We start from the raw sequence: 23,214 nt of genomic DNA, 5'->3' as shown, positions 1-23,214 counted from the left end.
AATCGAGTGGTGGCAGCGAGAAGGAACCCTACCCTAAGGGTTAGGGTGGTGGCAGAATACCTGCGGGTCCCCATCTTTGAACCCACAAGCTCAAAGTGGGGGTGAGATCCCATGACAAGGCCTCATTCCAAATTTTTGTACCTTGGACCCAAGTCTCATTCAAATTATAGGTTAAAACACACCCCAAAACAATAATCACTGGACCAGGGGAATACAAATTTTTAATACTATGGGAAAGTGTCATGGGGTCAAGAACCATTCTTTGAAGGAATGACTACATAAAAGATGAATGTCAATACATATAGCCAATATGACTTTAGACTCTCTTTTAAAAATGCATTGTTTTAAAATGTCATTTGCCCCATTCCTCCCACTCCTCTTTGTGCAAAATGCACCCCTCTTGGACCCCCACATCTGGCCCTGAGAGATGGGGATGTGACTATGGTGCACCTTCCACCACCACTTGGCCAAGCCAGGAGAAGGGGAGAAGGGGAAGGGACTGTGGCTTAACTGGAGGAGAGAACGTCAGACTGACAGATCCTCCCCACCCGAATTCCCCCCACTTCCTCTGCCACCCATTCCCCCTTCCACTAACGCTTAACCCCTTCAATTGACCCAAACCCCACAACCCATCTCCTCCCTTTAATCCTCTTCCCTATCACCCATCCCATGCATCTCCCTCCTCTCACTGCAGCCCCAAACCCCTCTCTCCCTATTCCTCCCACTCCTCCAACCCCTAACCCTCGTTTCTGCATCCTTCCAACTCCCACACTCCCTGTACTGTTCCTAAACCCACCCCATTCTCCCTCACTACTCTTGTTTTATGCTTTGTTGTCTCTGGATCATCTGCCATATAAGATCTTGTGCTAACACCAGGATGATCAACAAACTCCAGCTTTATTGTAGCTGCTTACAACATGGCTTCTTCAGCCTCTTGGCTTCCTAGACAGTTTCCCAGGAGGTTTCCCTTCCGAGATGTATGATGCCTGGAAGTTTGCTAGAACCTTTATATTGTTACATCCATTCTCTTTTAAAGAAAACTAACATCCCAACAATAATCTAACATACTCCTTTCAGATACTGTCCATCCTTACGGTTACTGCATTCAACATCTTATCAATTTGTCTGGCTAGGCACCTGTATAACAGGTTCATCACACAAAATCCCTCAGATAAGCCAATCTTTTAACAATCCACTTTCCTCTAGTACAGTTAGGTTCACTGGTGCCTCCCTGATGCTGTCTTCCACCAGTCTGGTCAACCATTGTCTCTAGGTTTGATGTTGCTGAAGCCTCTGTTGAAATATCTTCTTCTTCCTGTATTTCCTCTCGTATGCCCTGACATACGTATGCCTACTTCTAATGACTCTGCTCAGGATTCTCCTGCTGTAGAATGCGAAGACGTGTTGTCCATACTGTCTTTTGCTTTCCTGAGGTGCCTATGGTTTTGCCTCACTATCTGTCTATTAAAACAACGAGGAGTCCAGTGGCACCTTAAAGGCTAACAAAATTTATTTGGGCATAAGCTTTTGTGGGTAAAATCAGGCCATCAATTACTGGGAGTGGACTACATCCAACCTGATTGAATTGGCCCTGTCAACACTGGTTCTCCACTTCTTCCCTTCTCTTCATGTGTCAGTATAATAATGCCTGCATCTGTAATTTTCACTCCATCCATCTGAAGAAGTGGGGTTTTTTATCCACGAAAGCTTATGCCCAAATAAATGTGTTAGTCTTTAAGGTGCCACCGGACTCCTCATTGTTTTTGTGGATACAGACTAACACGGCTACCCCTCTGATACTATCTGTCTATTGTCCATTTGCACTTGATATGATCTTTTGTTTCCTGGTTGAACCACTGTAGCTTTTTGCTAAAACTTACCCTGTTTTGTTAACGGTTGCATCTGCACTTTGTTACCCAGCTCCAGACCTGGCAGATCTCTTGCAGATCTACTGTAGTAAAACACTTGTCTTTTTTGCCAGTTTGTCCATAATTCACCAAGGGAAACTCCTGAGTACCCACGCTCTAACCATTTCCCACTTGTCAGCCAGAGTGTCTTCATTCTCCAGCTCATCAGCCTTTGGGCTGCATTAGAATTTAGGTACTGTGAGAGAGTATTCCTGTGATCTTGTTATGCTACACATGGGTCAGCATCTGCGGTTTTTGCTTTTTTCATTAGTTTCTTGGCAGTTTTACTGCTGAGTCTACTTTTCTGTTTCTCTGAAGATACCTTGGTGAAGATGTTATGTGATCAAAATCTCAGGCCTTACTGAACTTCCAGAGCTATCCTGAAACAAACTGTGGTCCATTATTGGAACACACAATAATTGGTATCTCTTATACCGCGCAAAGGGTGTTTTTATCTTCCACATGAATGTTCTGGATCCTGTGTCTGGTAAACAGTCTGTCTCACAGAAACTGGAAAAATAGTTTACGATGATCATGTGTCCTTTGTCTCCAAAGGTAAACAAATCAACATCCACCTTTGCACATGGTCTTTTTGGAACTTTGCATTGCCACACGGTCTCTTTCGGTTGATGGTCTTTTCAAGGTCTGCATACACCACACTTCTCCACAAATCTCTTTAATTGCGCATTCAGTATGTATTCAGTATATAGTCTCTCTGGCTTGCCTTAAGTGGCCTTCAATTCCCAGATATGACAAATGAACTTTGTGCATAATCTCATTCCTAAAAGCTGTTTGTTGGCATAACCACGCTTTCTCCCTGAAATATGGTGACATTCTGTACATACAACTCATCTGTTATCTGAAAAAAATGTTGTTCTCTTTTTGGGTACTTGGTGTTTTGTCACCAGCCATTCTTGTAGGATCATGAATTTCAATGTCAACAGCATTCTGTCTTGTTTTGTACCTCTCTGTTTCTTTCTCAGTCTTTCTTCTGAGATAGGTAAGTATTGTAACATGTTTATTCTCTCCACCTTGGCCTCTACAGAGCCCTCTTAGTTGGGTTCTGGCAGATATGCATGGGTCAAGGTGTCTGCCAACACCAAGTCTCTACCTGGGCAATACTTGATTTGTATGTCATACTTCTGCAGATGCATCATCAACCACTGTAAGCACTTTGTTGCACCAAGTAATGGACTTCTCCAAATGCTTTCAAGAGATTTATGGTCAGATTGTATGTCCATGGTGTAACCGTAAGTGTATTGGTGAAATATTCCCATTCCAAAGGCTATGGACAATGCTTTGTTTGCATATGTGACAGGTTGTCTCCCTTGCAGCATGTCCCCCAAGCAATTTCAGAATGGGAGCCTTCCCAATCATCTTTTACTTTCTTGAATGTTTGCTCATGTTGGTCCATCCACTCCCATAAGTTGTCTCAAAGTGCCAACTGTTTCAAGATCCTGCAGCTCTCAGACAGATGGCTGCAAAACTTAGCTACTAAATAACTGACCATTCACAGGAACCTCTGAACTCCTTTAACATTACTGAATCTTGGAATTTCTTTACAATGCCTCACTTTCTCTGGGTCTACTTTCAGGACTTTGGAAGTCAACAAATGTCCAAGATATGGCATCTCAGTTACTCTCAACCTGAGCTTGTCTAAGTTCAATTTAATATTTTTTTCTCAGCATCTCTACAAAAATTGTAATAATTTGTAGTCATGATCTCATTGTACTTGTTCTGGACTGTCACCTTCTCTCACTATCAGCACATCATCAGCTATTGTCCAGATTCTTGTCAGGCCCTCCAATGTGTGGGTCAATCTGCTCTGGAATACCTCTGGTGCTGGAGTGATTCCCACTGGCATCCTTAACCATAAGTTGCGAAAGTTGTCAAGTAACTGGATTCTTCATTCAGTTCAATGTGCCAGAATCCATTTTTTACATTGCATATTGTAAAAAGTCTCACTGATAAGTCCTCAATTGTAGGTAGAAGGAAATGGTTCCGTTTCAAAGCTTTGGGTCTATGCATATTCTCAGTTTTCCAGATGACTTTACTTACTACTCCAAGACTGCTTATCTAATCTATGCTATTCTCTACAGGCTGTACAATTCCACAATTCTGTAGGCGCTGCAGTTCCTCTTTCAGTGGCTGTAGTACTGCAATGGGTACTTTTCTTTTTGGCAATTTAACTGGCTTCACACTAGTGTCACTCTCTATTGGACAAACACTATCTAGATATCTGTCTCCATGAAACACATCTCTATACACCCTCTGTATCATCTCCTGGGCCCAGGTAATACCATCCTAGATAGCTTTAGTCATTTTGCTAAGCACTTTCATTATGTTCTAGAACAGTACTTGTATCAGGTTCATGGCTTAGGTGGACTTGCTGCCCAGAAGTGCTATTGCTGTCTCATCATCTATTACTGCGAAGTCCAGTCTGCATTTCTTTTTTGTTACTTGGATTTCTTGTTTTGATTTTACATTACCCCACAGCTTTCAGTGTGGTATGATTGTACATTGCTAGCTGCTATTCCCTAGCTCTATGCCAAAATGTTATAAGAATCTGAAAATGTTACAAGCAGCTCATGACTGGGGGGGGGGTATTTATCAGGAACCCCTTGGTCAAATGACCCAGTGACTTACTGCCATTTGATCTCATTCAGTTCCATTGTTCAGGAAACATGTTCACATTATCTTAACCACTTACTAGAGTCTTTTTTCCTTCTTTTTAATTGGGAGGCTATAACTGCCCCTGGCAGGCAAAGAGCAAGGAACATGCACAACACATTCTTTGAAAACTCAATGGCAGGGCTCAAAATCCCAGTTCATGGGTGCAGTTCAGGTTCAATGAGTGCAGTATGTTCCTTTGCTGTGACAACAGATTGGAAACCCTCTTGCTTCAACAGAACCCTAGTCTTCTGTAAAGGCACATAACCTATTTCACTTTTAGGTGCATCACTTTGGCATCCACCCAGAGTTACACACTTTTTTCAGTAATGCTGCCCCAAAGAGGTGCCATGCCCTAGCTGAGAGAAATCCTGAGCTGAGATTAGTTTGGGGAGGATCAATGTTTGCAAAAAATGTAAAATGCTGTGGTACTTTTTTTTGGGGGGGGGGGGGAGGGCTGTATTGTTCAAATAACCCCAAATTTGAATCACTAACTCTATGCAGAAACCCATGAGACAGCAAATTTCAAGACAATCCGAGTCAGAATATAGATTTTGGAGCACTTAGAATAGCCCACCTTTAAACAGAAAGCAAGCATCAGCCTTAACCATAGCAGAGCAGGGGGTCTGCTATGGTTTGTTTGCACAATGTGCTTTGTCAATATTCTGATTTTGTAAATGCAATGACACTCACCCTTCCTAATTCTTTATCTTCAAGGGCTAGGACCCCAGTGCTTTCTGTAAAGAGTTTTACTTTGACAACAGGCCGAGGGTGAGTAGTGGTGAAGTCCCCTTGAGTTCCCCATCTGTAATAAATAAAGTAACAGAATTTAAGTTTTATTTTTTCAAGTTTTAAGGCAATAGCTTTGTAATGTTTTGTAGAATACATGTATCTTTACTCCCTGGGCCTAATTTTTAAACAGCAGAATTGCATATTTAGGAAAAAAAAATTGTACATCTGCAGCTGTAATTGGCTACAGAGACTAGACATCTGCATCTGAAAATTGGGCTTCCTTTGTGATGGACCATGGTTTTTGTATATGATTTTGTAAATAAAATCACAATTTGACAGATGGCATAATCAAAGCATTGCAACAATAGACTATTGGGAGAATGCAGTATCAAGCTTCTGGACAGATTTATGTATAACAAAGCAGAAGATCACATTTATTCTTCTATTGAAATATACTGAAATTATTAGGTTTAATATCTCTTGGGCGTGCAAAAATTAAATTGATTTCTCAAGAGATTCACCCAATTGTAAAGTTGGGTCCCAATCCTACAAAGACTCATACATGGGCTTAACTTTGAAACTATTTGTTTGCTTAAACTTAGGAACATGTCTGATTCAGCTCCTGAGAATCTGCCAATTCTATCCCACAATCCCATGAGACAGTGTCCTTTGTCCTTTCTATCCCAAGACTGGCCAATCAACCCCCAAAAACTGAAGTAACTCTCTGGTTCTAGTACAGCTGCTCAGCATTTAACCTTTCCCTTTTGTTCAGGACACAGAGCTGCAAACACAGTGAACCTCTTTCTGCATTTGCAATGGCCACTGACATGAAGAAGTCCTTTGAAAGTGTGCTGCAGGCAGACACCGGTGAATCTCTGGTGTGAGGTGAGTAAACAGTTTGCTGAGAGCTGGTATGAGTGGTCATTCCTGGAACTCTTGCTAAAATCAAAGAAGCTTGCAGTGTTGGGGATTCACCGGATCAGTGACCAGTGTAGGGAGCAGATTAAGCAGCTCAAGACAGACTACCAGAAAGCCAGAGATGAAAACCACTCCTCTAGGAGCTCCATATCACCCTGCCCATTTTACAAGGAGTTTGACTAGGTGCTGGGTACTGTGCCAAGCAGGGCGGGATGAATGTTTTGTGGGCCCCCACTCCACCCACCCCAAGATCCCCCCCCCCCAAATTTGTTCCCCCGAGACCCCACCCCAACTCGACCTCTTCCCCCCAAAACCCACCTGCCGCTTAAATGGGGGGAGAGGACAGAGCGGAGCGAGCAGGGCCTTGGAGGGGTGAGGGAGGGAAGAGGCCAAGTGGAGGCAGGGCCTCAGGGCAGAGTGTGGTAGAGCAGGGAGCGAGGCCACGGTCTGGGCACCAAGGCCCCTTCCGAGTATGGACCCGGCCCTACAGGACCATTGGTGCCATTGTAAAACCGGTACTAGCACCGAGCCAAGATGGCAAACTTCTAAACCCGGAATCCAGTACAGCACTGGAGGGGAGCCAGCAAGTCCCAGACCAGGCTGATGAAATGACTCTTTCTCAAACTGGTCCCCAAGGAAGCTTTCCTGCTGGAGAAGCTGCAGCACATTTTGGGACCCTGCTTGGAGTCCCTGCTTGATTTGTTGGGGTTTTTGTAACAGGAAATCATGCCTCACCAATCTACTAGAATTCTTTGAGGGAGTCAACAAGCATGTGGACAAGCGGGATCCAATGAATATAGTGTACTTAGATTTTCAGAAACTCTCTGACAAGGTCCCTCACCAAAGGCTCTTAAGCAAAGTAAGCTGTCATGGGATAAGAGGGAAGGTTCTCGCATGGATCAGTAACTGGTTAAAAGACAGAAAATAAAGGGTAGGAATAAATGGTCAGTTTTCAGAATGGAGAGAGGTAAATAGTGGTGTCCCCCAGAGGTCTGTACTTGGACCAAAATTATTCAACATATTAAGAACATATAAGAACATAAGAACGGCCGTACCGGGTGAGACCAAAGGTCCATCTAGCCCAGTATCTGTCTACCGACAGTGGCCAATGCCAGGTGCCCCAGAGGGAGTGAACCTAACAGGCAATGATCAAGTGATCTCTCTCCTGCCATCCATCTCCATCCTCTGACGAACAGAGGCTAGGGACACCATTCTTACCCATCCTGGCTAATAGCCATTTATGGACTTAGCCACCATGAATTTATCCAGTCCCCTTTTAAACATTGTTATAGTCCTAGCCTTCACAACCTCCTCAGGTAAGGAGTTCCACAAGTTGACTGTGCGCTGTGTGAAGAAGAACTTCCTTTTATTTGTTTTAAACCTGCTGCCTATTCATAAATTATCTGAAAAAGGGGTAAACAGTGAGGTGGCAAAATTTGCAGATGATACAAAACCATGCAATTTAGTTCAGTCCAAAGCAGACTTTGAAGAGTTACAAAGGGGTCTGATAAAAACGGAGTGACTGGGCAACAAAATGGAAAATGAAATTCAATGTTGATCAATGCAAAGTAATGCACACTGGAAAAATATAATCCCAACTATACATATAAAATGATGGGATCTAAATTAGCTGTTAGCACTCAAGAAAGATCTTGGAGTCATTGTGGATAGTTCTCTGAAAACATCCACTCAATGTACAGTGGCAGTCAGAAAAGCTAACAGAAGGTTGGGAATCATTAAGAAAGGGATAGATAATAAGACAGAAAATATCATATTGCCTCTATATAAATCCATGGTACACCCACATCTTGAATACTGCATGCAGATATGGTTGCCCCATCTCAAAAAAGATATATTGGAATTGGAAGAGGTTCAGAAAAGGGCAACAAAAATTATTAGGGGAATGGAACAGCTTCTGTATGAGGAAAGATTAAAAAGACTGGGACTTTTCAGCTTGGAAAATAGACGACTAAGGGGGAATATAATAGTGGTCTATAAAATCATGACTGGTGTGGAGAGAGTAAATAAGGCAGTGTTATTTACTCTTCTCATAACAAAAGAACTAGAGGTCAACAAATGAAATAAATAGGCAACAGGTTTAAACCAAAGAAAAGGAAGTATTTCTTTACACAATGCACAGTCAACCTGTGGAACTCTTTGCCAGAGGATGTTGTGACGGCTAAGACTATAACAGGGTTCAAAAAAGAATTAGATAAATTCATGGAGGATAGGTCCATCAATGGCTATTAGCCAGGATGGGCAGGAATGGTGTCCCTAGCACTGTTTGCCAGAAGCTGAGAGTGGGCAATAGAGAATGGATCATTTGGTGATTACCTGTTCTGTTCATTCCCTCTGGGGCACCTGGCATTGGTCACTGTCAGAAGACAGGATACTGGGCTAGATGGATCTTTGGTCTGACTCAATATGGTTGTTCTTATGTTCTGTCATAGCTTCTCATCAGCCCAGATTCCAAAGGGAGCAGTAGCTCTCTGTTCCAGTTCCCTTCCCACAATACGGACACTGCCACTCCCCTGCACCCTCTGACCCAGGAAGCTCAGTCCAATCACAGAGAGCATCTACCACTGCATTCTGGGATCTGCAGTCCTTCAAAGTCAGCATAACGGTTCACAGAGGTCTGTCTAATCTGAACCTGATAGGGTTCAGAGGCTCCTGAAATAGGAACCTTCAAAAAAGTAAAGTTTTTTATTTTATTAAGAAGTTTTATTGCTATCATTGCATTACATCATATAATGTGTGTTTCAAATAATAAAGATAAATACATGCTATGGAACAACTGGAAAGATGTATGCAAACACCATTTCTCAATAGTTACCTACATATATCTCATACTGTACATCCACAGTTCTTACCACTCTTACCCCACCCCCATTTCATAAGTGGGCGTGTTATTAATTCATAAGCACAATGCATGGCAATCAACTCTTCACCCCGCAGTTCATAAGCAGTCCTTTCATCTACAAGTACAATGCATGTAATTAACAATCCCCCTCAAAAAAAATTTTCCCTAGGCAGTCATGTCATTCATTCTTTCATTGTAACTTCCCTCAGTTTTCACAAGCGGTTCATGTTGATTCATTCATTCATTAAGTACAATGCCTGGCAATCACTTTCCCCACCCAACCATTTCATTGCATGATGTGACAGTACCTCGTGTTCTGTAAAAATTGCACAAGCACATTCATAAACATACTATTCTGCCTCTTTCACTGGCCCATGCAAGTCCATAATGTGGGAACGCAAGGCATCCCTGACTTCTATTGCCTGGGTGCAGCCAGCTTTATCTGCGGTAGGTGCACTTTCTGGCTGAGGGTACAGATTGTGAAGAGCACAGCAAGCTACAGTGATGTGGACAGCATTGATGACACTGGCATCCAGATGGGTTTGTACACATCTCCAAAGCAGTTTCAATCTGTCAAAAGCATATTCAGCAACCATTCTGCATCTGCTGAGAGTGTAATTAAAGCTTCTTTTGCCAGGTCCTATGAAATCAAGATATAGTTTCATAAGCAGTGTCCCCAATGAGAACAATAGAGACAGTCACTCCATTTATGACAATGTCACTTGATGGTAACAGCATCCCAGTCTGTCCATGAATGTAGACACTCAATCAGCAGAAAACCTGGCTTCATGTATTTTTTCCAGTGCAGCCTATACTGGCATCCATAAATAAGCCTCTGTGGTCCACAAGGGCCTGCATAATAACGGAGTAGTATTATTTGTGGTTTATGTACTCGTGCTCCTTGAGGATGAGCAAATATGGGTACATGAGCCCAAACGCAGTTTGGAAAATCAATTCTCTCAAAAGCAGTGACTACTTCAGATATATTGTTTACGCCCACCATCTTTGGGTAAATCACACACCTGATGGCCTCTGAAACCTCCATGACCACTTTACTCACTGTTGACTATCGAATGCCAAACTGGTTAGCAACAAACCTGTAGCAGTCAGGGGTAGCCAGCTTCTAGACAGTGACAGCGACCTGTTTTTGGGTAGGTCTGGCCTCCCTCATGCACGTGTCATGACACTGGAGGGTCAGGGAAAGCTGCTCACGAGGCTCCAGAAATGTAGCTTTCTTCATGCAAAAGTTCTGCTGGTCAACCAAGGTCTGCAGGACAATGTGATCCCACCAGTCTGTGCTTGCGGCCCTGCTGCAGAAGTGCTGATCTAGGTAGAGTACATAAGCGGCTACACTGAGCTGTGAGCATCAGCAACCAATTCTATTCATCTACGTCTGTATTGCCCTCCTCCTCCACCAGGTGCCTTCAGTAGCTCAGAAACCTCCACTGGAATGTCTCCCAGTGTCTAATGGATGCCCTTCCTGTTTGCTGAAACAGGAGTGCAAACGCAAGGAAAAGAAGCTCTTCAAATAGTGACTCTTCCATGTTCCTCTGATTATTAGGAGCATACAGACCTAAAACATAGCTCGGAGTTTGGCTGCCACAACTTCCTGTAACATTCAGGGCAGACAATCAAGTTTCCCCACACTGTCCAACAAGCAGGGGCTAAAGTATCCCCAGCTATGGAGGGTGCTAGGAAGACTAGGATATGGCAGGAAATGGAAATTTGACTTGGGTCTGCTTATTGTAGCGTGGACACCTTAGCCATGTGTTTGGGGTCTGGGTCCAAAAATTCTTAACCTCCGGTCAATATGCAATGTGGACGCTCAGGCCCTGGGCCTCCAAACCCAGGGTCCACTGGCTCAAGTCTCAATAAATGTTGGCTTACCCTGCAGTGTAGCATACACTGTGGGGACCTGTCAACTATTAACCCAAGGGTTGGAATGCTGCTAGCTGTGGAGATCCCCAGACTGTTTGTTTGCTGACAGGATTCTGAAGGTTGAGATGTGCCATTTCTGAAGATCTGAAAAGTCCAGGGGACACACATCAACATACACTATAAAGCAGGGGTCAGAAACCTATGGCATGTGTGCCAAAGGTGGCATGCAATCTGATTTTCAGTGGCACTCTGCTGCCGGCCTGGGGTCCCGGCCACCGGCCCCGCTCAGTCCACTACCGGCCTGGGGTTCCATCCGCCAGCCTCTGTAAATGTAAAATGTATTACTGGCACGCAAACCCTTAAATTACAGTGAATAAATGAAGACTTGGCACGCCACTTCTGAAAGGTTGCCGACCCCTGCTATAAAGACTGAGAAGTCATCTCTGAGAGAAGATCAGAGGAGAATGTATTTTGATGTTTGTTTGCTAAAGCATGGAAAATGTTATGTGGAAACCTTATGTTTGAATATGTGTAACAGAAACAAAAAAGGGGGAAAGTCTATATAAGGAACACCAATACATTTATTGTCTGATAGGTTTGTTTAAAAGATACTCATATTATTCAAAATACTATTTACATGGCTTTATATGATATATAGGGGTACGATTCTGTCATGGAGGGCATGGATTCTGTGACTTTCCAGGACCTCCGTGACTACTTCTGCAGTGGCAGGGCTAGACCAGCTGTCAGTTCCCCCAAGGGTATTTTTAGTAAAAAGTTAGCGACAGGTTGTGGGCTTCCGTGAATTTTTATTTATGGTCCTCGACCTGTCCCTGACTTTTACTAAAAACACCTGTGACCGAATTTTAACCTTAACTATATACACAGTGTTTTGTGTGCATTAAATGTTTGCTTTACTAATAAAGTGTATAGTACTTTCTTTGAAAATTGACTGAGAATTAACATCAATTTATCAAGATTTTAAATACAATAGCTCTGAGGTTTAACTCTGTGTAATGCTTTCTGAGAAGACAGAACTCAGACCAGTGCTTCAGCAAAGAATAAAGCTGAGGTGAAAGAAGAAGGGGAGCATATAGTTATAGATAAAATTGCCTGACCATCCCCCTGTCCATTACATTTGAAGGACTAAGCCTTTAATTTACATTGTTGGAGGAGGAAGCACAGGTGAACAATTATGTTTCAAGAAGCACCATAAATTAATGTAGAAGTAGAGAAAATGTTAAACTCAAATATGCCTGGAAGTAAAAATGGTTACTTGCAATAGAGACTGTAGTTCTGTGAGATAATTGCTCCCATATGGATTCACACTCTTAGAAAAGCACATGTATGGAAATAAACTCACTAGCTTCTAGTCAACAATGTCTGTTGGAGGCACTTGGCCTCCATGCCTGGTCCTGTCTACATTAGATGGGCACTCTGCTGTTGCTACCATCGTTCAATAGTAAGGAAGCCCTTAGCTGAATTAAGTTGCTTAGTAGTCATTAAGGCTGCTAATCATAATTTGGGCTTTAGGAGTTTGCTAAGACATTATCTTTCCCTGGTACATGAACTGGGATGATTTGATGGCAAATGCTCCACTCTTAGGACAAGACAGCTTCTTGGCATGGCTATCTTAACCAGGATCCTCTTAAGAGATTGCTGTAATCTGTTGCCATGATGACATTAGTCAAAACCTGGGCAACTCTGGAACTGATCAGAGGGAGGAAAGACCAGAAGCACATCAATGTGGCACCTTGTCTCTGCAGAATGCACAAGCCTTGAACAGTGTGAGGGTAGTGTAGGTGAGCACACCCTCTCCCCCTCTACCTTCAGGAGAAAGATGAGGGAATTCTCTGATTGGCATGTTTCTCCTTTCATACCACAGCTCAGTCCTGAATGGCTAAGATGTCCATGATGCCAAGATGAGAACGATATACATAATCAGCCCTGCACAGGCTAGGACATAACCCAGTAAATGGTGCCACAGAAGTACAAAGCCATAGATTTAACAGCCACAGAAAGAATTACACAACTCCTCTGAGGCTCGGCTCTCAGAGCATATTGTCTTCTGAATGGTATGAGACTTGTCTGCTGGGCAGGAAACTGCTCAAGATAATTCCAACATATTCTGCCAAGAAAAAATGATTATATGAAGCCCCAAGGCCCAAAATTCTATTCTCCTCGATTCAGATTTTTCTATCACATCCATCCCTAGAGTACCTAAGCACCGTGGACAGCATTTATACATTCTTCACAGCGGAGGACACTCCTTGAAATGACTGAGCTCTCATCAGCCAATCATCTACATACAAGTAGACACAAATGTACAAGTAATACATTGGCATTTTGTGAAAAACATCAGCACTACAGAAAAACACAAGCTATACTCCTCTTTACCAATATTTCAGACATGAGATTTAAGTCTTCGTGATACCCTGTAGCCTATAGGACTAATCTTTTCTCATAGTTTAAGTATTTGGTTTATTGTAATAGGTTTATAAATTTATATTAAAAATAAGTTTGGCTGTAATGCAAGAGACCTACAGGCCAAAAACCTACATGTTAAGCTAAAGCAAAAGTTAGCGTATCTATAGTGGGCACTTTTACCCAGAAAGTGAAGTTGACCTTTATCTTGTTATCCAAATAGATAAAGTACCCACACCTATGTCTAAGACCTTTACCTAGACCAGGTGTCGGCAACCTTTCAGAAGTGCTGTGCCGAGTCTTCATTTATTCACTCTAATTTAAGGTTGTGTGTGCCAGTAATACATTTTAATGTTTTTAGAAGGTCTTTTTCTATAAATCCATAATACATAAACTAAACTTTTGTTGCATGTAAAGTAAATAAGATTTTTTAAATATTTAAGAAGCTTCATTTAAAATTAAATTAAAATGCAGAGCCCCCCGGACCGGTGGACAGGACCCAGGCAGTGTGAATGCCACTGAAAATCGGCACGCGTGCCATAGGTTGCCTACCCCTGACCTAGACTAACAGACAATGAAAAATGGCATAGGGGATTTTTCAGTGTTGCACCCAGAGACTTAACAAGTATACCACAAAAGACTGATGTGCGTACATACCTGTCACCAATACGCACATACATATTAGCCTATGGGATAAGTGTACCCTAACATTTTGTGGGTGAGGAATTAAATTTGGGCATAGGAGGAAGGATTTCTGGTACTTTGCCCTATAAAAGACGCAACCCACCTCGCTAGAGTACTTCCATCCTCACTTACTCCGCTCTATCATTCTCATCTACATTCTATTTCTACTCTCTCTTTCTCTCTAGTCTATCTACGATGACTGCTACTATTAGTAGGCTGTACTTGTTCTTCTTAAACTTTAAGTTTCAAGGGAACTAGGCTAAGCTTGGTCTCCCTAAGTTTTATTCTTAGTTTATTAGGTTTTGATTTTAAGTTTAAGTTAGTCAAGTAAACCCTAATTTAGTTTTGATAGCTCTTAGCATTAGATTTTTCTAAGCATCCCTCACTCAAGAACTGAGAAACCTGAACTGCAAGGCTAGTCCTGTGTCTCTTACTACCAGTTTATCAAGGAAGGGTGTGAGTATATTAGCCAAAGCTTTGTTGCATATACGGTAATACTATATTATCATATGTATCTTTTGAATAGCAGTAATGCAATTGCAACTTTGTAACTCTGGGTATTTTACCATTTACTTAATATTATTGATTTTAATAAAAAGTCTTTAAGGCTATATCTGTCTCCGTGTGAGCTTTGTAAATTCTGTGGAGCCTGATTCAGGACAAGAATTTTTATCTTCCGATCAAACAGACTGGCGAGCCTAAAACCCATACTATTAATATTATGGATTAATTATTAATATTAATTAATAAAATAAATTGTGAAACCTCTAGTTGAGACAGTTATTCAAGAATATGCTTCTGGGGAATTTTCTACCCAAACCCAGTAAGTCTATGGTTAGATTATGACCTACAGCATGTAGCTCATAAGGAAAGTTTACCCCATTATATTCACTGGCTTGCCTTCTATTATACTAAGCTGTAACGCAAGAAGCCTACCAGCCTGTATCCTGTAAGATATTAGCTGGAGCCTAAGTTAGCATAAGTGTGGTTAAGTAAGGCATAACCCTTGGCACAGATCAACAGTTACCTTTAGATTTTGGGAAGAAATGAGGAGTTTGCTCAATGGTAGGAGTTAGAATGCTCTAGTAAGTGCTACTGCAAGAAACATGGAAGTAATAACCGCAAATCTGCTTAAGTAAGGGGTGATGGTACGATCATGCATTGCAATGGTAGTTACACATATCAATATGTTAACCTATAGAATTAGTACCCCTCATTATTATATTGGTATAAAGGCTAAATATGGCCATGGAGGACTGAGCAGGAGCAGATGATGCTCATGTCCCATAATAGGGCAGTCACCACATGATCTGGGACTGTTCTTTCCTGGGCATCTTCCATTGCATTCTGTTTCTTTTCTACTTGACCCTTCAATTCACTGCAGGACTTGGACCATCAGACACTGCATGCCAGACCCAGGGCTGGTCCTTTTGTCTCTTACCACCAGGTCCTCAACTAAGGGTGTGAGTATGCAATTCTAAGAGTTTATGCATAGAATACCACAGATAACCCCAATCCTGTATTAACACGATTTTGTTATGCAGATAGGATATTTTCTAGCTTTATGCATTATTTTAACAAAGGTATCTAAGGTTTTACTTAGTCCTCAGCATGAGTGTCCTCGGCATCCACCCAAGATTCCCCACAAGATACTGAACTCCATAGTGTTAATTCAGTGTAGCCTCATTCTGGGGGGAAGAACCTTATCACAGTCAGATCAATTGGCCATAAATCTAAACATCATCAACCTTAAAAAGGCTCAGGGAACAAGCATGAAGGTTGGTATTTCTTATATATATTTTATTTTAGCTAGGATTACTAAGGGTGATATTATTCATTCACAGTAAGATTTTTAAAAATTACCAAAGTTCTTTGCCTCACTAATGGTTTGTGGCACTGATTTCCACAAATGAACTATGTATTGCATAAAAAAGTATTTCATTTTAATAATTGTAAATGAGTTACCTTTGAATTTAATTAGGTGTCACCTTGTTTTTGTAATTCAAGAAAGAATAAACTGGAGTGCCATGAAGGCCTTCTCTATACCATTCATTTTTGTATGAATCTATTATACCCTTGCAAAATGCAGCTTTTAGGGTAGCTTTTGTCCCATCATTCTCTGTGGTTAAATATTATGCAGATAAGTTGTTTAGCTTCAATGTAATGTCCTTATCTACCTTAATTATGCACTTTACTGCCTGGCAGCCAAGTGGGCTTACTGAACATCTTTGCTGGTTTCCTATTTCTGAGGGCTTGTCTACACTTACCGAGGCATCGACATGCAGTGATCAATGCATCGGCAGTCGATTTAGCGAGTCTAGTGAAGACACGCTAAATAGACCACAGATCGCTCTCCCATCTCTCCTGCACCGGTTCGAGAAGAGTAAGGGGAGTCAACAGGAGAGCATCTCCCATTGACATCAAGTAGTGTGGACCCCATGGTAAGTAGATTTAAGCTATGTCGACTCGAGTTACACTATTCACGTACTCAAACTGTGTAGCTTAGATTGACTTTTCCCTGTAGTGTAGACAAGGCCTGATATACTTAAAAGTTCTACTTTCTTTAGGTCTTTGCTTGTTTGCTCTTCAAGCCAATACAAAACTTCTCAATTTTATAGTGAAAAATAGATTGCATGACACCTAGTAATTCATAGAGTGGATCTTGATTACCATATTATTAAAATTCCTTATTTCAATTTATAAATTACTTTACACATTCATATAATTTATATGCACTGCCAGCTCTCAAGAATATCAGGACTGGGAAATTTTACTAGTTTCTTTCCAAAAACCTGTCTTGTTTGTCTCTTGTCAAACATGTTTATAAGTTATCATTAACATGTTAATTTTCCCTGCTCTTATCCTCCATCAGGCCTGCTGCTGCTGCTGCAATGAATCATTCTCCAGATGGCCTTTTTTCCCCCTGAGCTGGGAAGAGTAAGGTGTCTTGGGCAATGTGTTTTGGCTAGCCCATATATCACCAATTAATTTGTAAGAGACAAGAGTTATTCTCGTCTAGGGTTTTTTGTTTGTTTGTCTGTTTTTTTGAGGTGCAGAAGGCAACGGGTACAATCTGGTGTAGGCCAAAGGCAAAATGTTCATCAGAAGTGTCTTCATGGTCCTGAGATTAAAAAAAGTTGTCATCTCTAGTATGTATTAATAGCATCTATAAAAAGGAATTAACTCCATCAACATCAGATAAGCACGAGAGGATATGGCATATGTACATATGTACATGTGTGTGTGTATTACATATATTATGCATATGTCCAATACGCCTTTTGCATAGAAAAACTACTGCCAACTCTCTCGAACTGTTTTTCCCATGGGATCTTACCTACCAACTCCCTGAGTTTGCTGAAGTCTGCCTTCTTGAAATTCATTATCTTTATTCTGCTGTTTTCCTCCAATCATTCCTTAAATTCATGAACTCTATCATTTGATGATCAGTTTCACCCAAGGTACCTTCCACTTTCAAATTCTCAACCATTTACACTTATACAGTAACCTGAGCAAGGATAACATGTTTTACAAATGTAACCCCCAAAGAGATTACATAGATTCCTGGAGCTCTGTCTGCTGGCAGCTCAGGGAGGAGGAGCCAAGGCAAACTCAGAGTCTGCCCAGCAACCAATAGGGCGTGGAGATGCCCCTCCCAGGGAGTTGAGGAGAGGGAGAAGCCATTTTGAGGAGAGGCTGGAGCCAGCCAGGAAAAAGGCCAAACTGGCTGTGTGGGGAGCTGGTGAGTCCCAGGCCTGCAAGCAGGGTTCCCCCTGAGAACTGGCCTCTAGGGACCTGACACCAGATTCCCCAGCTGGGTTTTCCTTCCTCACGGATTATTCCCAATTGTTATGTTTGCTGAGAAATTTCCCCAGCCAGGCTGGGTTCGCCTCCAGCTCTCCTGGTGAGACCAGTCCCCACATGGTCAGCACTGCTAGTCCAGGGCTGATTCCTGCCTGAGGAGGATCCCTGCCAGCGGACAGCAGCCCCTGAAATCGTCCAGCGTCATCCTCAACCCTGAAGATCATTTGTGGAGTTCGTGAGTGCCTTGTCTTTAGTTAGTTAGTCAGGGTATTTGTTTTGGGGACCCTCTACTCCCTGAACTGTGTCCTCAAGCCAGGGAGTGAGGGTTTGAGGATTTTATAATCTACCGCTTATTACACCTGTGGAGGGATTCACCACCTCCTCCCACTTGTGGGTCTTTTGGGCTGTACTGAACCCAGTCAGCCACACTGCTACACCTCTGCAGAGAATTGTATAGGTCATCAAGGGCCCCAGCAAAGTACGCGTACCAACAGGACACCAGTTTTGCATTTGTTACATCCAGACACGGGTATTTTAAGTGTGGGCACCGGTGACCCTAAAAATAGTGTTTCCCCTGTTATGTTGTATTTGTTGCCTGTTTAATATAATTGTTGTGTTGAATATATTTTTAATGTGTTGTGCTATTTCTTGGAAGTCTCCAACTATCTGGCAAATAAGTGGGGATTCCTCTGTAGTTAGAATTTTCCGCCCAAGCTGCCCTGGTGACTCTGCCAGGAAGGAGCGAGGGGGGTGGAGGCACCGCCAACTAATTTCATAACCAAAATAGATTCACCCTACTGAGTGGGTGGCGGGATCCAAAAGAACCCAGACCTGTCCATCAGAACCTGTAAGTAGATTGCCAGTAAAGGAGGTAATCAGGTGGAGAGGGGCGCTACACAAATATTAGATCTCCCAACACCATTATGAGGTAGGTAAGTACTCAATTGCAAATTCACAGATAGAAAATATGGAGGAACTAAAGTTAAAAGAATTGCCCATAGTCACACAGTAAAAATACAATCCTGTTCTTTTGACTACACAACCTATCCCCATCTCACTGTCATACAGCTATGTGAAAAACGTCGCCCCAATATTTAATCTGTGTTCCATGTATCATGGCGTATATGGCCTCAGAATCTGAAGCAACATTCTAATCCAGATCCCAATATATAGTTTCTTCCTTTCCTTCAGAAAAGAAACCAAATAGATAATCCAGAGCAACTTCTTGCATTGATCTTGCTCAAATGTGAGTAGGTAAGCTTCTTGATCAAATTCTGACACCAGCTTTGCCAAGAAAGGCCTGGGATTTATTGCCTGCCTCTGAGGCGCATCAGGATAAGTGAGCCTCTGAAACAGCTGCTTTTGGACCTGTGGCTGTTGTGGGTTGCAGCCTGGGGCTTGCTCCTGTTCTTAATGCATAAATTGATGCTGTTCCTTCATAAATTGCATCAAGTTCTCTTGCACAGCAGCCTGGGATCATTGTTGGACAGCAGCTAGGGCTCCATGCTAATGCACCCTTTGTCCTTCATTCAGGGTGTCTTCCATTTTCCCTCACTTGTGCAGAGGATGCCTGGCAAACCCCAATTCTTGTGCCAAAATCTACAGTAAGGTCCCCACACTCAACACAGCAGAGCAGAGTTCTTTCCTTTATTCTTAAGGAAACAGACCCTAACCTGAGTTTCCTCCCTCTTGTTTCTAGGTTTTCTGTGCAATATATACCTGAACGATCTAATCTCTCATAGGCGCACACAGAGGTCTTCAGGGCAGGTGTGACACTTAATACTGTGAATGACAGCTGCTCAAGCATATTGTTGAAATTACAAATAACTGCTTTATGCAAGACCCCTTGCAGGAGGAATAGAACTGATTTCCAATAAACATGCAAGGCTTCTGAAGATATATTGGAAAATGATGACAAAACACACACCTGGTAAACTGTCAAAAGACAGGTTTCAGAGTAGCAGCTGTGTAATCTGTATCCGCAAAAAGAACAGGAGTACTTGTGGCACATTAGAAACTAACAAAATTATTTGAGCATAAGCTTTTGTGGGCTTCAGCCCACTTCATGGGCTGCATAGAATGGAACATATAGTAGGGAGATATATATATACACATACAGAGAACATGAAAAGGTGGGAGTTGCCCTACCAACTCTAAGAGGCTAATTAATTAAGAGAAAAAACTTTTCTAGTGATAATCAAGATAGCCCATTACAGACAGCTTGACAAGAAGGTGTGAGGATACTTAACATGGGGAAATAGATTCAATATGTGTAATGGCTCAGCCATTCCCAGTCTCTATTCAAACCTAAATTGATGGTATCTAGTTTGCATATCAATTCAAGTTCAGCAGTTTCTCCTTGGAGTCTGTTTTTGAAGCTTTTCTGTTGCAAAATTGCCACCTTTGAGTCTGTTACTGAGTGATCAGAGAGATTGAAGTGTTCTCCAACTGGTTTTTGAATGTTATGATTCCTGATGTCAGATTTTTGTCTATTTATTCTTTTGTGTAGAGACTGACTGGTTTGGCCAATGTACCTGGCAGAGGGGCATTGCTGGCACATGATGGCATACATCACATTGGTAGATGTGCAGGTGAATGAGCCCCTGATGGCGTGGCTGATGTGATTAGGACCTATGATGGTGTCACTTGAAGAGATATGTGGACAGAGTTGGCATCGGGCTTTGTTGCAAGGATAGGTTCCTGGGTTAGTGTTTTTGTTCTGTGGTGTAGATTGGGGGGCTGTCTGTAAGCGAGATCTGTGAGAGTGAGGGATCATCTTTCAGGATAGGTTGTAGATCTTTGATGATGTGCTGGAGAGGTTTTAGTTGGGGGCTGAAGGTGACAGGAATGGCTGAGCCATTACACACATTGAATCTATTTCCCCATGTTAAGTATCCTCTCACCTTCTTGACAAGGTGTCTGTAATGGGCTATCTTGATTATCACTACAAAAGTTTTTTCTCTTAATTAATTAGCCTCTTAGAGCTGGTAGGACAACTCCCACCTTTTCATGTTCTCTGTATGTGTGTATAGATCCCCTTAAATTGAATAATTTTGCATAAAAATTGTTTATAACACAGCTGATGAATATTCTTCATGAAGCAATTTATCAGATAAGTTAGGTGTGACTAAGGAAAGGCCATGGATCAAATCACAAAATGCAACAGAAAGGAAACGAAAAGTGAAAAGGAAACATGATAAACATTAAAAAGTAATGCCTCCTTCAGGAATGTGAGTATTTTATGTCTAAATCTTACACACAAGCAAAAAGCATAAGATTTCAGCATTACTTTTAATACTGTAAACACTTCAACTATTTCTTGAAGAAACCCATTCATTGCAATTTTTTCATATGGATAAGCTGCAAATTATTCCTGTTTCCCACAAATTGCCAGAAAAGTTCTTATGCAAAAAAATTATCAAATATTCCCTTCTTAAAATAAACAGAATCTTTACTATATGAAATAGACTATCTATATTTGAGACTGTTTAATGGTTTTAAGATCATGTTAATTTTCTTTTGTAAATTTTACATGAAAATATACAGAATGATTTAAACATGGTCAGACAAACATACTCATGTGAATTCATGTTTTTGCTAGAGCAAGTAACAATATTTGAGATACCAAGTGATATTTACAGGAAGAACTGGCAGCCTTGGAGACAAAATGCTGCAATCTATTATTCCGAAATGAAGCAATTACAATATGTCAATCACTGCAAGTTTAATGCATATTCAGCTCTGAAAGGTTTGTAGCAGTGAGGAAAAAGCTATTGGATTGCCCTCTTCACACCCTGAAAATACATCAACCTCCTTTGCAAACAATATATTCAAATGAGTAAAAATAACAAAATAATAAGGAAAAGGTCACTACAATAAATTTAGGGCCAACATATATGTCTTTTTTAAAAACTGGAAGTGGGGGACTCACCGCAAAGTATACCCCTTCCCTCCACAACCTCTCAGGTTGGGAGGTTTTATCGGGTCAAACAAGGAAAGAAACCTTTTGCTCCTCTGATTTCTCACTCATCCTCCCCCAGTTGTTCTTCTCTTCTTCATGGGCTTTTGGCAGGGTAGCTCCTTGGCTGGACAGAAGGGAGCAGTCTATTGGCTCCTGCAAGGTGAAGGCTTATAAGCTCTTTCCCCTGCCTAGGGCCCCATTCTGCCCTTATATAAATCCATGGTATGCCCACATCTTGAACACAGCGTACAGATGTGGTCTCCTCATCTCAAAAAAGATATACTGGCATTAGAAAAGCTTCAGAGAAGGGCAACTAAAATGATTAGGGGTTTGGAATGGGTCCCATATGAGGAGAGATTAAAGAGGCTAGGACTTTTCATCTTGGAAAATAGGAGACTAAGGGGGGGACACGATAGAGGTATATAAAATCATGAGTGATGTGGAGGAATTGAATAAGGAAAAGTTATTTACTTGTTCCCATTATATAAGAACTAGGGGCCACCAAAGGAAATTAATGGGCAGCAGGTTTAAAACAAATAAAAGAAAGTTCTTCTTCACACAGCACATAGACAACTTGTGGAACTCCTTGCCTGAGGTTTTGTCAGAGGGCTCTGTTTGTCAGAGGGTGGAGATGGATGGCAGGAGAGAGATCACTAGATCATTACCTGTTAGGTTCACTCCCTTTGGGGCACTCGGCATTGACCACTGTTGGTAGACAGGATATTGGTGCTGGATGGACCTTTGGTCTGACCCAGTATGGCCATTCTTATGTTCTTATGTACTTTTGGCCACACAGTGTCCTTTTTACAATAATTTTGATATATGGAAAATATTCTATATTTAGAGTTCCACAAGAAGAATTTTTGAACTGCAGGATCTTTTCCTTAATTAGTGTATTTGTTTAATGACTTTTAGAACTGCCTCCGACATTTTATAAGCATTACATCCTTAGACCCTGACCCTGCAATGCACAAATCACGAGCACACTGAGTTCAAAGCAGCTCCATGCAGGTTCAGCAGTCTGCCCAGACACTGTAACTTTGAGGACCGAGGCCTAAGAGAGAAAATTCACTTTCTTTTCTTCATAATATATTGACTTTCTAACCTTTTATAAAATAAAATGTTTATGGAGATTTAGTCATCTAATGCAATTCTTGAATGGAGCCCCTGAATGGAGACCCAGGAACGTACCTTCATTCAAACAATAGGCTTCTTCCATTTTAAAAAACAAGTATTTAAAGTGGTTCAAACACAGGCTGCATGAAATCACATTAAATATATTGCAAAAATATGAACATTTTTACATTTATGCTACATCACAAAAAGGGAAAAGTGAAATGAGGCGTAAAAGATTTTTTGCACAATATTTCACAGTA

At 41.6% G+C, this 23,214-nt stretch overlaps 1 protein-coding gene across 13 annotated transcripts in view; it reads right to left on the bottom strand.

Moving 5' to 3' along the window:
• CADPS2 (calcium dependent secretion activator 2) overlaps window positions 1-23,214 on the bottom strand; it is a 548,645-nt gene that overhangs the window by 281,474 nt on the left and 243,957 nt on the right. For all 13 annotated transcript variants that reach the window (XM_045031264.1, XM_045031306.1, XM_045031338.1 and 10 more), the window contains exon 7: window positions 5,271-5,382. In XM_045031264.1, the coding sequence (XP_044887199.1) occupies window positions 5,271-5,382 (112 nt within the window). The remainder of the gene's footprint in view (window positions 1-5,270; window positions 5,383-23,214) is intronic.

This window comes from Mauremys mutica, chromosome 1 (genome assembly GCF_020497125.1).
Source record: "Mauremys mutica isolate MM-2020 ecotype Southern chromosome 1, ASM2049712v1, whole genome shotgun sequence".
Taxonomy (NCBI): Eukaryota; Metazoa; Chordata; order Testudines; family Geoemydidae; genus Mauremys; species Mauremys mutica.
The sequence above is the reverse complement of the archived record's forward strand: the minus strand, read 5'-3'. Positions and strand labels throughout refer to the sequence as shown.